The 17,664-nt window shown below is 33.3% G+C and overlaps 1 protein-coding gene across 1 annotated transcript in view; it reads right to left on the bottom strand.

Annotated features, from left to right (window-relative positions):
* LOC134277752 (uncharacterized) overlaps positions 1–17,664 on the bottom strand; it is a 33,344-nt gene that overhangs the window by 15,348 nt on the left and 332 nt on the right. The window contains exons 2-28 of the mRNA XM_062760063.1: positions 17,359–17,435; positions 17,087–17,254; positions 15,066–15,209; positions 14,688–14,801; positions 13,661–14,078; positions 13,028–13,241; positions 12,722–12,874; positions 11,934–12,282; positions 11,487–11,784; positions 11,276–11,402; positions 10,968–11,192; positions 10,608–10,817; positions 10,234–10,511; positions 10,001–10,151; positions 9,705–9,917; positions 9,395–9,548; positions 7,360–7,610; positions 6,888–6,911; positions 6,592–6,792; positions 6,354–6,489; positions 6,223–6,254; positions 5,241–5,382; positions 4,783–5,015; positions 4,191–4,361; positions 3,635–3,827; positions 3,303–3,542; positions 2,938–3,155 (exon numbers count right to left, since the gene is read on the bottom strand). Coding sequence (XP_062616047.1) covers positions 2,938–3,155; positions 3,303–3,542; positions 3,635–3,827; positions 4,191–4,361; positions 4,783–5,015; positions 5,241–5,382; positions 6,223–6,254; positions 6,354–6,489; positions 6,592–6,792; positions 6,888–6,911; positions 7,360–7,610; positions 9,395–9,548; positions 9,705–9,917; positions 10,001–10,151; positions 10,234–10,511; positions 10,608–10,817; positions 10,968–11,192; positions 11,276–11,402; positions 11,487–11,784; positions 11,934–12,282; positions 12,722–12,874; positions 13,028–13,241; positions 13,661–14,078; positions 14,688–14,801; positions 15,066–15,209; positions 17,087–17,254; positions 17,359–17,435 — 5,134 coding nt within the window. The remainder of the gene's footprint in view (positions 1–2,937; positions 3,156–3,302; positions 3,543–3,634; positions 3,828–4,190; positions 4,362–4,782; positions 5,016–5,240; positions 5,383–6,222; positions 6,255–6,353; positions 6,490–6,591; positions 6,793–6,887; positions 6,912–7,359; positions 7,611–9,394; positions 9,549–9,704; positions 9,918–10,000; positions 10,152–10,233; positions 10,512–10,607; positions 10,818–10,967; positions 11,193–11,275; positions 11,403–11,486; positions 11,785–11,933; positions 12,283–12,721; positions 12,875–13,027; positions 13,242–13,660; positions 14,079–14,687; positions 14,802–15,065; positions 15,210–17,086; positions 17,255–17,358; positions 17,436–17,664) is intronic.

Raw genomic sequence — 17,664 nt, 5'->3', positions numbered from 1 at the left:
TTTTAAAGAAAATTGCATGAATTTTACACTTATTTGGACTTTACTTTCTCCTACTTACTTCCATTGTTTCATAATGCATAGTGTATGAAGTGTTTCCTTTCAAAGAAAACACCGTAAATCAATTCTAATTTCAAATCATGCATATAAACATTGGTAACTATGGCTAAATTAAAAGAAATTTGATTTTTTTTAAATTGGCAAGTTTTACTTCATTTTATGAGGTACAAATTTCAACTTTTTAAATACCGTTTGTTAAAACTTTAAAGAACATTGAATCATACGTAGAGGCATAAAATGAAAATTGTTGCATGAAAAAATTTCAATTTCAAGCTTTATTTTAAGACTTTTTGAATTAAATTATAAATTAAAGAGTTATCCTTCCTGGCTGAGGATCATATATCCTTAACAATTGACTTTTGTGAAAGTTATATTTTTTTTTTAATTATTCACCAGTTTTGTAATAGCACAACTTTGGACAGGTTCATGAATTCGATTTACTGAAAAAAAAGATACACGGTCATCATACTTTTGGCTTTGCATGCACATGGAAGTAAATGTACAGGGTGCTTTGTTTAATTGTTTATTATGATAACCAACAATTCATCCCTTCGATTTAAAGACACCTTATTCAGATCATGCCTTAATAAATGCGTCACACATGCATCATTCTGAACATTTAACATTTTCTCATGATTTCTGTTTAACCTTTTTCAACATTTTTAAATGATACTGCATAAAGAGTGTATATATCTCAGTTGATTCGATACGCAGGAGCATGCTCTACGTATGAACAATTTCTGTAACGAGGTACATTATTGACAAGCAAGTTGATGAAACAAGAATACAGCAGTCTCGTTTAAAATCATCATTTCGTAAGTTCTATGGTCGATACAATGACCTTGTAAGCAAACACAATTTATCATCGAGTCAAATGCTGACTGACGTTTTTCATACCAATTTTTAGTCCAATATTTATACACCGAATTGACGACGAATTTTTCCGTTATTTCCTGATCATGACAATGAGCACACGGCGGGTGTAACCGGTCAGCAGGGGATGTTCACTCCTCCATGGCACCTGATCCCATCTCTGATGTTTCGGGGGTCCGTGTTTGCTCTGCTCTTGTTTTGTATTGTTTTATGGACTTTGAGACTGAATACTGTTCGTTATCTCCGCACCCCTTTTATTGAAAATATTTAGGTTTTTGTAATGTCATAAACACCGCAAAAAATGTTTTCCTTCGTGTAGTATTTATATGCTGTGTACTTTGCCCCCAGGAGGTCACATCTGGCAGTAAACTATTTGTTTTACATTGAGGCATTGTATTGTACTGAGTACATATTTTCTAGGAATGGGCCCGGGGAGGGTGTTTTTGTGTCTTAGGTCATTTGTGTGTGTGTGGGGGGGGGGACTTTACTACGTGTATATACATGTACGATAATAAATTAGAGGAGGGGTGTACATTAATTGATATTAATTACACGTCAACGTAAAAATTGTAATTGTAACCAAAACAGTTTTTTTTTCAATTGTGCATGCCCTCAAAAAATTGTCCTCCCTTATTACAAATGTGCATTTTTATAGATGGCTTTACATGTTTAATGTGATTTGTAAAATATGAAATCTTTTCAGATAAGGAAAAATGAGTCCACATATTGCAAAAACTGAAAGGAAAATTAATTTAATATATCATACAAACACGTAGTATCATCCCCCGTTTTGTTCCAGACACAACTTTTCACTACAGAAAATGTTCATCGAAAGTCAAGTTGCCCCCCCCCCCCTTTGTTGCAGCATAGTCAAACAATGATTATGTAGTATGTTTAAGTAAAAAAAGGAGCATTGTTACTGAAAAAAGATGGGACCTTCAACCCCATCTGAAATAGGAGTTTTGAGTTTCGATAAGCCCCTCCCCCTTTTTATAACTAGTCAACTTATGTCAAGTTTTTTTTTCAAAAAAGATTCTACATCACTGTCATGAATGCTTAGAAACAAATAGAGATTTATTCATTATACACCATTCATGGAGTGTTTCTATTATTTTTACAGGCGAAATATTTAGATTTAAACGATCCGAAAAAAAGGACAAAGTGTCCTCAATGCAGAGATGGGGGGGTGGGGGGGGGGGGGGGGCGAGGGCCCCCTTTGGAGAGATTTTATATTTTATGATTACGCAGATTTAGACCATTGCGCCATCTAAAATGTAGCATTAATTCAGATAACAATCGCTCCTTGCACATCTAGGACATAGTTTGTTTTTATTTTTTTTTCCCTTCTTTTGATTTTTTAAAATTTAGTTAATTTATTTTATATTTCAGAAAGTTTATGGACTTTACTTTTTGGTTCGACATTAGTATTAAGGTCTTTTATCAACACTAACCGTCGCTTATAAACCTGTGTAAATAATATTTCCATAGATACTTCGCACTAACAATCCTAAGAAAAAGATGGGGTATACACCCCTCGTACAACATGTTGCATACACCCCGGCCACAATATTGATTTTTCGTCAATATCTTTATATACGAACTGTTTTATTAACAGACAATTTGTACAATCGTTTATATTGTAAACACGTATTTAACAATAATATAAAAGTGATGATAAAGCAAGGCTTTCTTCTGATATTTGATCATAAACACAGTGTAGCTTTAATCTTGCTCCGATCCTCGGAATTGTGTTGAGGTGTTTGATAAAACTAGAAGGTGTCCAGTGGATTCATAGGTATCCATATACTCCTTAGATAATGCTTTTTTCCGTAGGCATATGCTTTCTGGCGAAAAATATCCGTAAGTTGAGAAAATGGATAAAGAACTTCATTGACCCCCTTTCTCTCGCTTCGGAAGCATACACCCCGCGCACAACATAGTACACACCCCGCATGTTGGGATATACACGGTGGAATATTAGACAGAAGTTGAAAGATTTGATTCAACCTGGTACTCCTGTCCCTGCGTTGTACCAATCCAAATATTCCCTGCCACCGGAGGGGTTAGATCAAGAACAACTCCATCGCTACACTTATTCATTTCAGGAAGTATCTCTGTCCATTCTTCGTATATCTTAGTTGTATTTTCGGCGTGAATACAAATTATATAACGATGTCCATGAACGAGTTCGCCTCTTTTAAATTTAAAGTTTATAAATTCGTTTTCTGCAATGAGGAACGTTGATAAAATAATTCATATTGGTAAAAATAAATTACTATCTTATTCTATTCCGGAAAATATGGAGTAAATTTGATAATTATGCAATTTTTCATTATTAATACTAGAATCTAAATTTAAAGGAGCTTAATAACCTGTCCTAGAGCATTTAATTGCATCAGAATGGCTGCATGGATCCGATAGAGAAAGAGCATTTGCTGGTAAGTAATATGTTGTGACATCAAGACTTCTGGCGTCCAACACTGCTACGGAGTAAATATCATATCGTAGCTTCGGCCAAACGGCAGATATATAGTTCATATTTGGTGTATAATCCTGATCGGGAAAAGGCCAGTGAGCATTCGTTTCCAAGATGATCGGATCACCATATCCGTCTAAAACATGGGGTTATTGTTTCCATTATATAAAAACTTAATAGAAAATAAAAACTACCGAGTATTTCAATTTTTCAAGATTCTGCACAAACCTCTGTAAGGGTCTGGTTTTCCCACTGCGTCTATGACCACGTTTGGTTTGATTAAAACAGGATCAAATGCCTCGCAATCTTTAATGTGCGAATAAACAGTGGAATACAACTTGGCTTTGTTATAACCACGGATGGCAAGGCCGCGACATTTGGAGAAATCAAATTTTCCTTCCAAGTCAAGTATAAATGTCATCTGTAGAAAAGGCAGAATCGCCAAACAGATAATAGAGTTCATTTAAAGAAAAAGGATTTCAATTTTCATATTGTAAAAAAAAACGAGAAAAGGAAATTTGAAGGAATCTGTCACGCGCGCAGTTTGAAGAAACTATAAAAAATACATTTATAATTTATAAAATGAATTGATATTTTACTAAATGAGAAAAAATTGCATTTAAAGTATTTTTGGAGGGGGTAGCAGAATTCAACTTTTTACAAACTTTTCGGAAATTCTGTGCACCTTTCATGCTTTTTTAATAAAAGCTAAAGGTATCATAGAAATAATCATTAATGAATGACACATCATTGAAATTTTAATAATATGATAGCTTAATTTTACCTCTGTTTTAGACAATGAAATCGTAATATTATTAAGTTTTTTCCATTGTGTATGTGTCCGTCCTATTTTGGATTGATCTGTAATAGCCCATTCATATTTGTCCACCACATCGTATCTCCCGTTAAAATTCTTGATATCTGGATCGTAAAATCTGTCCATCTTTACTTTAAGCTGAAAATATAATACGATGTTCCCTAACCATAACATTTATTTATTCTGTGAGACTCTAAAGAATATAAAATCCATGTTTAGGTTATAAAGGGTCAGAATTGAAAACTACATGTGTGTTGTATATTAATTTAGTTGGTTTGTGCTTACTAGTACATGTAATTACAAGTATTTTACTGTATGTTAGAATATGAAGTTTAAACTCAACTTAAACATGTTTAGAACATAATCATTCATTTTTCATATGCATTTATGTAGAAGGTAGTGTAAATATTTTGATGTCGTTGTAAAATTATTAAAAATACCTTCAGTTACTAGAACTAAATTATACAATATACAGATCTAGTGTAGAAGGAATTAACGATAAACTGAATTTCACGTTATCAAAGAGAGAGAATTGAAAAGTATTGAAAAGTCTTCAGACCTGTTCCTTATTAACATCTGAGGAGTTGAGATGCTTTACTTTGATATACCCAGTAACTGGTGGATTAGCAAGAACTATTATTCCGTCACTGGACACGGGTTTATAGCAGATTTCGCTGGCACAAAGCTTTAAAACAGCACGGTATTTCATGCCTGGACTAAGCAACATGCTAGTGCGCTTTATCTCTTTACGTCCAAATATATACATATAATCCCTAAAAACCTCCCATTTGTCTACAAAAAAAAAATGATATAAGTATTTGTATTTGACATTTTTTTTAATTAACTCATTTTCAGATTTTCATTTTTACTCAGTTACACATGCTATATATATAATAAAACAATAGCAGTAAAACAGTAAATTTCAGTCATACACAAAATTTTCACGATTTCAATTTTTGACAAGGTCAAGAAAGTTTTTTTTATTACTTTTACTTATTCAAAGAATTCATTACTTACTATTTAAAGAAGACATAACTTCAAACATAACAAACAAGTCTGGTGTAAATTGTGTGACATTTTGAGGAATTTTCCAGTATGCAGTGAGTATATCAGTAGAAGACTGGTAATCATTATCCTCAAGACACGGCAATCTGTTGTCCTGTAATGCACACCATGCATATTGTAGTTTTAATTATGGGAAATTTTTATCATATAAAAGTGTATATAACAGATATTTGTTTTATTAACTAAAGCCATCGTCGCAAACCAAGGCCAAAATGTACGATCCTCTCTCTCATTCTGGAGAGAGCTATATGCGCTCTCCGGACCGTGGCTGAGAGGGTGAACTAAAGGGTTCATTCTACCTATTCCCACTTTTTGAAAATCAGGAAGAAAAAGGTAAGATTTCATGTGGGAATAGGTAGAATTTTTGTCCAAACAAATAATTAACTATGAAAACATAAAATTACTGTACAAACAATTATTAATGAACACCTATTGGAAAAGAGGACAGGTATGTTTGCTTTTTTAAATTATAAATCAGACTTTTTACTAATATTTGAAAGAAAAAAATGGATTTTTAATAGAATTAAATTGTATTTTTTCTCAGTTAATATAATCATTCTAAAACCCACCTATTTGAATGCTTTTTTTCAATAAATGTATTTATTTTATATTCTTAAATTAAGACATCAAGTTGCTTTTCCTTGTAAGACCTTTTTATTATTTCAAAAATCCGAAATAAATCACATTTTCTCATAGATGTATTCATTATTTTTTGTCTTAAAATGTACAAAATACAGGTAAATCTAAAAAGCATAATTATGTAATTAGTCTAGTTACTGTAAAAACAAATTAACTATCTAAACATCTATTGTTATTTGCAAAAGGGAATAGGTGGAATTGAGATTTTGAAAAAGTGGGAATAGCTAGAATATATATTTTTTGATTTATTATTAACATAAAAATAATTTTAATAAACGTTATGTATCGTACGTACTTCGTCATGGTGAGTGAAGGAGACATTTTCTTCTGTAAAAACAAAATCAAGGTTTTATTAAAAAAAATGTGAAGGCTGAATACAGAATACAGATATGATTGGGAAGAAACTGTAAGCATAATTCTTTTCACCTGAAATAATACAAGGTTCTCCATCATAAACAATAACCCCGCTCAAGGATCCATTTTGCTTGACAACGGTAACGCCATCGGATGAGACCTCCACACTACCAGCGGAAGTGTTTGCTGTTATAGTAATGTAGTATTTCTGTTACAATAAAAAAAATCCATGCATTATGTAATGAAATATACTTCAGGAACATTGGCCATAAATAATCTACAAAAACTGATATACATCAATTTCCCTTACTTTGAAATAGTTGAGGTTTAATCCTGTTGCCGTATATGAAGAATTTCTTCCAACGTTGGTTTGTTGGAATATGTCATTTCCTCCGGGAGTTGTTCCAGCACGGAAGAAGTAATCAACATCAAGATAGTTATGGAAGAATCCAGTCCAGTGAGCAGAGAGGATTGTGGTTTGGGGGGTAAAGTCAATGTCTTCAATATCGACCTATAATCGTTTTATAAAGTTTTTTTTCTCAAAGAAATGGTATCGAAACAAATAGTAAAATTGTATTTTCACTTCATGGACAAAAATCTACTTACAATTGAAACATCTTGTTCGTTTTCCTGGAAATAATTATAATTAGTCAGTGCACTTTTGTTTATTCATATTAAAATTCATTCTATTTAAATAGAAATAATTTAATTCTGGTTGTAACGCTGTATTTGATTGGATAAAAATTTACTTTATATCGTATAATGGGTTGCCTACGTCACAATGACTTGCGTCAAAAACGTATCAATCCGCCTGACGTTACATTAAAATTTTGTACAAGTTGAAGTCATTTTGTTACAACAATAATCTTTTTTTCTTACATCAAATGAATGAAAATTAAATTATAAGCAATGAATTTAGTGGCTACCCATTTTAAACGGTATAAAATGGGTTTATAAAGCGTAAACTGCCCCAACACAGTTTATACCGTATAAAATGGGTAGCTATTAAATTCATTCCTTAAATGAATGATGGATTTTTTAATTGATAGAGATTGTTTCAGAAGTACTCATGACATACCACAACATCCATGACGATCCCTTTGGACGGTAGTTGTACATTATGGAGGTAAGGTTCGGACACTCCATACGTTGTCAGGCCGGCCACATTTTCTGCTTTTACCGTAATAAAATAGGTATGGTTCCCATGAAATCCCCAGTCAGTCGTTGAAATATTGATAAACGTACATGTTGGTGGTACGGTAATGTTACAAGGTCCACCACTATTTAGTGGTAAGTATTTCTGAACCGCAGAACTTCTTGGTTGATGCCCTAGAGTGTTGTTAGTTCCAAAAATTTAATAACATTGCATGGGTCTATCAGGTATATCAGATTTACTGTATAGCTATATTTTCTCAAGTAATCGTTTCTTATATTCAACTATACGCGTATCAAGGTATTCTAGTATCTTATGAAACTTTTGAGAATTCGAGGATTTTTACAAAATGAACAAATTCATCCACAAAAAGATAAGCTTTAATATAAACTTTCATAGTATTCAAAGGTAATTTGATTAAAGTCATTACAGAAACCAGAGGAACTGTAAGCACTGAGTTCACTAAATGATACCCCGCCTCCCATATATAGTTACCGGTAGGTTGTACACACTTTGTAGACTTATAGTCAGAATGAATGTCTATAATGGCAAAGTGCATGTTTTGCTCTGGGAGACCAAAAATAAGTGTCAGATCAAAAAGTTAAATAGAAGGTGCACAATGGCATTGTGTAAAAAGAATCTTGTGAAAATTATCATTAATGTAGTCTGATTCTCAGGTTTATAAAATTAGCAGTTAAGTAATCAAAAATACTCATAAAAGTATGGCTGAATCCACAAAGTTATGTCAATTTATCCACAGTATTTCTTTAAAGTTAAAGATTAAAGTTAATCATATTATACTAGTATATGGAAAATTGTCAAATCTCCAATATTTTTGTAGTAAAAGCAAATTGGGGTATCAGCAATGCATTTTCTAATTACAAATTGATCAACAAACACACTTTAGGTTAAATAAAAACGATAGGTGTCCAGGCATTCAGAGAAATTGTCATAATTTTTACATATTTGGCATTTTTTGTCTTCTATTTCCGTCATATTTTCTTTAATACTTAGTGTAAAAGGCTTTTTGCTATCATTGCAAGGCACCACAAATCACTTCTTTTTTAATATCATGCTAATAAGCATTGGTATTGAATTTCTCTAAAACTGTATTAAAGGGTACAAATGTCAACTCTTATAAGACCTTTTCTAAGACTTCCAAAAACCTTGAATCTTATATAGAAGAATTAAATGAAAGTTGTTGCATGAAAAAAATTCATTTTTTAGCTTCATTTTGATGCATTTCAAATTAAATAATAATTTTTGGAGTTATCCTTCCTGACTGAGGATCAGATATCCTTTAATGTTATTATGTGGTACAGGAGGAGTTGCGGATAATAGATGGGTTCAATATCATAGGAAAAAATGATTGTGTCAATGTTCTGCAATGGGAAACATGAAATATGTTTCCAATCAAAGAGGAAAACAGGAGTTGCACAATGAGACTACACAACGAGGAATCTGTGAGAGGATCATAAAAATGTCATTCAGTGGTATAATAGAAGTTGCGGAAAAGAGATAGATACCCCAAAACGTAACTGACGGACGGACATCCCCTCCCATTTTTCAACCGGGAAGGGGGTTATAACTACAGGACATAATTGATAATGATATGGTGTAATCAGTACTTTAGGACTTTACAACTTAACTTAACCTTTAAAGTTTTCTACAAGTAATCTAACATAGAATTTTGAAGTTGCTAACTTATCAAAGTGCATAACTTTTTCGCGCTGAAATTTTTACATATAAATATTTTTCAAATTAACACACATGTATTTCATTGTTTTTCGACAAAACGATAACAATTTTCACTTGATTAGCGATCGAGTAAGTAAAAAAAAAAATCTGGAAATGTTCATCTAATATTCAAAATTCTATTTTCGATGTTAACTTTCGAACCGTGGGGTTATTTGCTGATGAACATCAAGACCGCATACAATAAAATGTCCCTTTCACTAACCAACAGCAAACTGTAATCGCAGAGGATATGGGTCTTCAGCATCCGTAAACGCCGCGGAATCCCAAGTAACCACCAAATGCCCTTGTGAGTGGGTTACTCTTATTGGAGGTGAAAATTCCGGACCTGTTGTGTCTAGGTAACATGGTCCGATAAACTGAAAAGTGTATCGTATTATTAAAATTAGGATAAATGGCATTTCAGTTCGTTAGAAGACACAATTTGGCAAATATTTTATACTAGCAATATGAAGTGAATATTGTTATAAAGTGCATATACATGTATTCGGACTGTGGTGTTATTACGCATGTACCTGAAACCCTTCAACATTTGCTTTACTGATTGACTTGATCACAATGTAGAATGGTGTTCCCTCTGGTATGTCTGTATGCATAAAGTGGATACGCCGGTGTTGTTTGGTGGACCTGAAGGGTATAATGTCAGGAGCAGAACTTCCAGAAGTTGACGAAAAACCCACCTCATAATCATGTACGCTAGTGTTGTCCGCAGACCATGTAAGGGTTACCTTAAAAAAATTAATAGGAAAAATCATTATTACATCTGCTTTTCAAGCTTAATATAAAAAAGAAATACACATACGACACATACGTGGGATGCTTTAGCTAGTATTGGGTTCAAGGTAGCTGCAGCACTGGAGGTATTTCCGCAGAACAAAGGTCCTTGAACCTCATCAATGGACCCATTTTTTCGATAAAGGATTGGCAAAAGATCTATACCAGCTACAACACTGGCTTTGTTTCTACAAGTTAAAAGAATAACTTTTTAGTATATTTCAACAAGAATTTATATAATGTTATTTTTTTTTAAAAAGTTATAGTTACTTGCAATCTGTTGTAGGTGCAATGATTCTTCGGCGGTATCTTGCGTTGTTCACTTCCCAAAAAAATGTCTGATTGGAGTCAGTAATCAAACCACCTCGAATGTAGGCATTTGAGATGTAGACCTCTCTAACTTTAGGAACTGCAGTTGTTATGGTTACTCCATCGGAGCACACAGGTTTCGATGGTTCCAGTGCTCTATTATAGGCTACAACGCATGCATAGTACGTTCCTTTGCTAGATACATTGTGAGTAGCATGAAGAGAGTAGGTTTCAACTGGCTAAATGAAGTCCAATAAAGACAAGAAAATTTTATATTAGAACACGAAAATGCGATTTAAATTTCAAACACTAACCCATATTTAAAAAGCAAATACCATCGTGTTCCCTGTATCAAGTCTGAATTCCAAATAATGTAATGGCCGACGACTAAATGCATATTGAAAAAACAGTACACCACTCTCTCTGTCAAAGAAACCATCCCAGTATGCGTGCAAGATCTTGCTTTGTTGAAAATCGATCTCGCCCGAACCTTTGATGCCATCTTGGACAAAACCAGTGTGAGGAGGCGACGTGTCAATTGTAATCTAAAATGTAGTGGACAAAAGACGTAATAAAATGTAGTGGACAAAAGACGTATAAAGTATTGCTGTAATTTGTTCTTGAATTGTTTTTTAGTACAGTCAAAGGCAGTTTGTATTTGTTTGCATCTATATATCTTTTTCAACTCGATTTACCTTTTTAGTCAAAACTGTCGATAAAAGCGCTGTGTTTGTGGCATTGATTTCCAGGTAATAATCGCTGTCGTGAACACCGAGATCTTTGCCGATTAGAAGTCCCCCGTGTTCCTTAATGCTTGGCTTCACTTGGAAATGCTTGTGATATGCACCAAAAAAGGGTGTCTGATAGCAGTTTGGTCCTCTGCTGTAGTTAATATACTTCTGGTTACAATCGTCTAGGTCCTGAACAGGAAGAGCAAAAAGACAGTTCATTTGAAATAGTGATGTAGGTTGTGTCTAGAATTACAATTTTTTACATCACATACCTTTGCCATGCCTTGTACTGGTATAACATCATGACCATGAAGAATACTCTCTCCCGTGTAGTTGTCAAACAATCTCCAAGAAATGCTTTGAAGTCCACTATGCAAGTCATATGCAATCCACTCAATCCTAAAGTAAAGCTCTTTTTTAATACAACACCTTGAAATATTTAAAAGACATCAGTTGCATTAACGTTAAGAAAAGGACCCTTACGTCATCTTTGCAAAGTCTTCCATGTTGTGAACACTGATATTCAATCTATCTCCTCGAGTTAACCATAACTGTTCTATGTGCGGAGGGGTTGCATCACGGTAAATGGTCACAGTCTCATCTAAAAACTTATCAAATATATCCACTGCCCGAACAGTTATGTCGGCTTTATCACCATCTGTCCAGTTCAAAGTTAAAAATTCTGATTCGTCTTCTAAATCATGTACGCGGGTAAAGTTTTTGGAGCTTTTTATTCCAGTTTTATTCTGGATGTTAAAAGAAACCAAAAATTCAACACAACCTGAAAATAAACAAAAATAATTTTTTTAATAACTTTTGTTTTCTAGGTAAGTCAAGGATTAATTGTTGTACAAAAAAACTCTCCTTATCAATCTTTTACCTTGAGACAAAATGCAACTTATGTTAATTAAAACTTTGTCATCCACCTACCGTGTACATTTGGCAACTCCTTGATGCTTCGTTTACCAGTGTGATCATCGTAAAGGTCCTCTATATTAATGTAGGGCTTAACTGCATTCAGCCACCTGTTGTTTTCGTGTCTTTGATTCCGAAATCTATCTTTCCACGCCACCAAAACCCCGTTTGTGTCTTGAATTACCCATGTAAATTGCGTATTTTCAGTGGCAGTTTCTACCCTACTTACTTTCCCATTCTTAAATGTAACTTTGGATATGTCATCGAAGAAAACCAGTTTTCTAGAAGTCTTTGAATTTCCTGCTTTATCGACAGCCGTGAAATGTATTGCATACATTCCTGGATTATTCAGAGTAAGGTTTAACTGCAAGAAAACGTTAATTTTATTGAACTAAAGCTTTATATACTGAAAGGCAGAATAATGTTGAGCAATATATCTTATATTTCTTTATGTTCAAGGTTCTGAACGGTCACCTAAGTACAATGCTACACTGTAAAGAATCTAGAGGAGTACAAAATTAAAGGCTATATTTTAACAATTGCATTATACATGTACTTTAAAGATTTGTATGGTTCGTCTAGCTATATGTATTCATTTCACCTACCAAAAACATAACTTAGAATGATTAATTAGCATAAATAGTTAAGGTGAATTATTTTTTTTTATCATTATAGTACAAAGTAAATGATCAATAAAACCCTGCCCATCATAAGAAATATTGGACCTTGAATATTCTTACTCTTTACAGCTTTGCTCTCTCTTCTCTCTCTCTCTCTTTGTTTATACTAGTAGATATACTTACAGAATCATAAACTTGTGATATATTTCCTGTTTTTACAAGAGACACTTCTTGTAAAGTGGAATGTAAAGTGATTAATTCGTAGACTTCATATTCGTATATGTGTAGACCTGCAAGATCATCAGTCCATCCATCCCAAGATGCCATAAAGGTAGGCTTCATAAAAAAAATCCAAATATTAACAACAATTTAAGATAAAAACATTCAAACAATCATGATGCCAATTTCATTACATTTGCAAGCGATTGGAAGAATTATTCTGTTTTATAGAAAACATTATGTCTCTTGAACGAAAGAAAGAGTATTTACATTTTCTGTCAGGTCTAGTACAGTTAAAAAATCTGGACAGTCTGTTTTGTTGATTTCTTGTATACAGTGATAGGGTAATTCTGTGTCCCATCGGTAAGTAAAAATAAGTTCTTTTGTTGTTCCCTGAAAGTTATGTCGCTCTTCTTTGTCTTTTTGCTCTCGGTTAAGTATTATAACATGGCCACCAATTGAAGCATGTATTTTAAAAAGCAACCTGTTAAAAAAAATAGCTTCGTAAACAATAAATGTCAGAGATTGTAATACTAGCAGTAACCATCTGTTTTAAATTTGTGCATTGATTGAGTGTTCACAATATCCATGATCTCAGTAAATTAGGGAAACATATTGATTTTGAGTTGGGGCAAACTTTATACTGGTAATTATTATTATAATATTGTAATATAAAAATATGCAGTCTATAAAGTCGCCATACAATACCATTATGAAATATTTGTAATATATGTTATTGTTGAAATGCGATAAGATGTATGTCATAAGCAAGAAATCAAATGTTAGTTTGTAAGGTTTTGTTTCAGTACAAATTAATTATTTTTCAAATACATGTAAAATTTTAGTTAATGATCATGTTTCTACTTTGATATGTTCGTATATAATAATGCATATTATCATTACGTGTCGTTGTGCTGAAATGACATTATGTTTTCCAGCTGAAAAGTATTTTCACATGTGAAAGACGACGAAATTGGATCATCGTTGCTTGGTCCTGGACATTCGTATTCCAGATTAATGATGTTGTAGTCAGTCTCGTTTCCTTCTATATCAAGTGTTCCCGATATATATTGCAAAGTGGAACGTGCGTGTACGAGGCCATATTTAAAGTCTTTTACATAATGATCTTCTTTTTTGTCAATGGATTCTTGCAGAACATACAACGCATCCCACTTGGTCTTTGCTGTTTTCCAGTATGTTTCCTTGGTCCAAATAATTTCTGTAGAGTTTAAAGAATTCGGGTTCTTTGGGTTGTCTAGCTTATAAATGTCGTCCATTTGTAGAGTACAGAGGCTGTATGAGATAGTGGCATAATCTTGCACTGAAAGTATGATTATAAAAAAAAGTATTATTTCCCAGTGGTTTATTTCCTATTTCTTGAAATGTTATCTCATCCATATCAAATTCAGTTCACTGTACATAGTATATATCTAAACATGACGTATTTACTGGATACAGGCATTGCATGTTCAATACATTCAATTTTCTGAATTGATATTGTTTGAAGTATGTTCAAGTTTCAATTCATTCCAAAGCAGTCAAGGGGTTGAACATCTCAATGTTCTGTTGCCCTTTACTTTAAAATAGTGTGGTCTTTGATAATTAAGACCGAACTTATTGTTTTAGGCTTCCAGCTTTATTGAATAGATCGCATCCCAGTACCCTGAATATTTTAACGTATAGCCTTGGGTCAAGGCATTATCACTGCGTATTTTGTACTCAGAATATGAACAGTGGCTTAGTAAAGTATACATTAATTAATTTCAATTAATTCTTTGAAGGTTATGTAACGGTATCATTTTTAAGTAAAAAAACATACATGCCACATGCTAAAATCACTCTCTACTCTTGTTCGGCTTAATGAAGGTAAGATTTAACTGAATGTTGTATAAATTACATGAAATTAAATGTACACAATAAAGTAACATACTTATCTCACAATGATGACCAGCAAAGCCTTTAATGCATTTACAGTTTGAAGCCAATTCTTTGTCACATCTTCCAGGAAAACAACGTGTACTGTCTGATCTCCAGGAACAAGCCTCTAAAAAAGAATGTTTCTGAAAGTCTGTTACGCTATATGTTAGAATTAAATTTATTTTAAAAGATACGTGTCTTTAAACGATTTAGTTTCTACTACATTGTAATAAGAAAGCTAACTCCGTATAATATAACAATTGTCTCGTTTTAAAGAGTTCAATATTTGTTTAATCTATTCATAAATGATCTCATACGGCTTTTGGTAAATCAACCAGAAATATTTAAATCAAGTTTCACAAAAAATTTGATATGGTAAAATAAGAAATACTTTCACATAGTTCCCCATTGCTGGGTTTCCTTGTGTAGGCTCTGAAGAATTCCCGGTCTTCCACTTCTCCATCACAGTACACACATATATTGTCTGCAACCTTTGTACACTGAGATTCATGACAATGTGGAATTGCTGGACATTCTATCATTAAAAAAGATTCATATCATTTAGTTCTGTGAATGAAATATATAAATACATTTATAGAGAACATTTTACAACAACTCCAGTAGCTGAAGACGATAAGTAAAAGAAATTTGTCATCCATCTTCGATTGTTCACTCGCTATTTGAGGGCCGGTATACAAGAATAGATATGGGTTACCCCATATCCAAAGATATTTAATATGTTTAACAGTGTTTATAATGACGTTAATAAAAAAACTGCACTGTCTAATTACGGAACTGTTGTAAATTTCGTGAGTCCATAGCATTACGGTCACCCAGTCTCCTAACAAACAGTACACATATAGGCCTACATGTACCTGTGTCCGCAAGACCAACATTAGCCTTGGTCTACACACGTGCGATGGAGCTGTCATACGCATCCAGCGAGCTCGGAGAAACACGTTTTGTTTTGCCGAGAAGTTACGATGGCAGACAAAACTTTTCTTTTCTTAATTAGACCATATGAATACGAATTCTGATTAATAAAAATTATACAATCCCTGTTGAACTATATATAGTTTGTTCTAACATTTGCATCTGCAACAACTTGTGTTTAAAATGGCCGGGTTAGGAAAATCAGGACCGGGTCGGAAAATTCTAAACTGAAAACCTTTTTTGTTTTGAAAATTACTGAAATATACTAATGTATTCGTCGCAGAAATTACTTACATTATTCAAGTTCCATATAAAATGGCATGCTGAACTTCAACACGAACCCGAATCTCCAACCCAGTTCTCGTTTTGCCACACATACCCTACAGTTTACAAAGTGTACACACGAGCAGAATCCGGCCAGGGATTGAAAATTCCGTTATTTAATAATACACACACACAGAATGATTAATTTTTTCTTTAAGAAGAAATTTTATGATAATTAACGGACTATAGACATGTACATAATACAAATGTTGATATAGTATTATCAATTCATCGGTGAAAAGATATGAATCGAAGAATGACCTAATTATTCTCTGTTATCAAACATGTAAAAAAAAAAAGGCTGAGGAGGGAGCGAGCGTAGGAATATTGATATTTTTTATTTGCATTTCGGGGGGAAAGCGACTTTCTAATAATATTTTGACGTTATTTTTGATTTCTTTAACGTATGACATACACAACTTTACTCTTATCATGAACAATAATGTTGTATCTACTTATCATGATGGAACTATTTTGGTCGGACCAATTTGTGTGAGCCGCCGCTGAATACAGTAATATATCTTGCATAAATAGTATGCACTGATCGAATATATTAATAAAGCCGCATATTTATACATGAAGTCACTGTCGTTACCGCGATGTCAATGGACATATGTTACACAGCACTCTGTCTCTAAGTAACACAGGAACAGTTCTCTAGACCGCTCGGCCATCTAGGAACATCAACAAACTTACGATGCCGATGGTATTCTCGTTTTCGAGTTTTTTGCAAAATTTGCTTTGAAGATAAAAATTAATTAATTTCAATGTAATAACGATCCTCTAATAAAACCAGTGCCCAAAACACTGTATTATCCCACTTTCATTCCCAATTGCCGTGTAAAGTGTGAGACAGCACCGCAAGAATTCCGAAAGCAAGTTTTTTTTAAACTTCTAACCAAACGGTTTAGCGCGCTGTTCTTGTTCTGCTACCTGACAGATTCTGTAGGGCGAGAGTTCTACCTCTGACAAAACCTTGGCATGAAATTGAGTGCAAGCGTTTTTCCTATCCCTTATTTTTCAGCAAACTTTTTAAAAATATTTTATCATTAGAACTTTGTTTTGTAATTGCGTTGTATCTCTACATTTTACGGTAAATTGATATTTAGTAAAACCCCTTTTATTTCTATCTTGCATGTATTTAAAGCTTTTTACCTTTGCAGACTGGGCCATCGTCATAGAAGTTATTAGACTTGCAGGTACACTTTTCTGGTGAGACACATTCACCTTGACTGCTCTCAGTTTTGTATACTCCTTTTCTCGTTAAGATCCGCACTGAGCCAGAGCAAGCTCCAGTTTTTGTTATTTGGCCGTTGCATATCGCTATATACAAAAACATTCAAACATTTAAAGTTTTTTTTTAATTCATAAAATATAAAATATTATTAAACTATATTTTCATTGAAATATTTTTTTTATCAACTGACCATTTTTGCACGCCCTGGGATAATCAGAGTAACTTCTATAACCTGCGCTACATCGAAGGCTAGGATAATATTCTGTGCTGTTAAAAAATGAAAACCTGAGAGATATACCAGATCTATCATATTCTCCTGTCCCGTTTTAAGATATAAATGACAAAGTTAATATTCTAAACATTGGAAATGTTACCTAGTATTGAGCAAACTTATATTTTTGGGATTAAAAGTATAAATTGTCTTCATATAAGACCGACAGTCTAAAAAAATATACCGGTACATGCATACGAATGCCGGTGAAATTTGGTCAAGCTG

This window comes from Saccostrea cucullata, unplaced genomic scaffold (assembly GCF_032062105.1).
Source record: "Saccostrea cucullata isolate Sc308-1 unplaced genomic scaffold, CSIRO_AGI_Scuc_v1 ctg773, whole genome shotgun sequence".
NCBI lineage: Eukaryota > Metazoa > Mollusca > Bivalvia > Ostreida > Ostreidae > Saccostrea > Saccostrea cuccullata.
The sequence above is the reverse complement of the archived record's forward strand: the minus strand, read 5'-3'. Positions and strand labels throughout refer to the sequence as shown.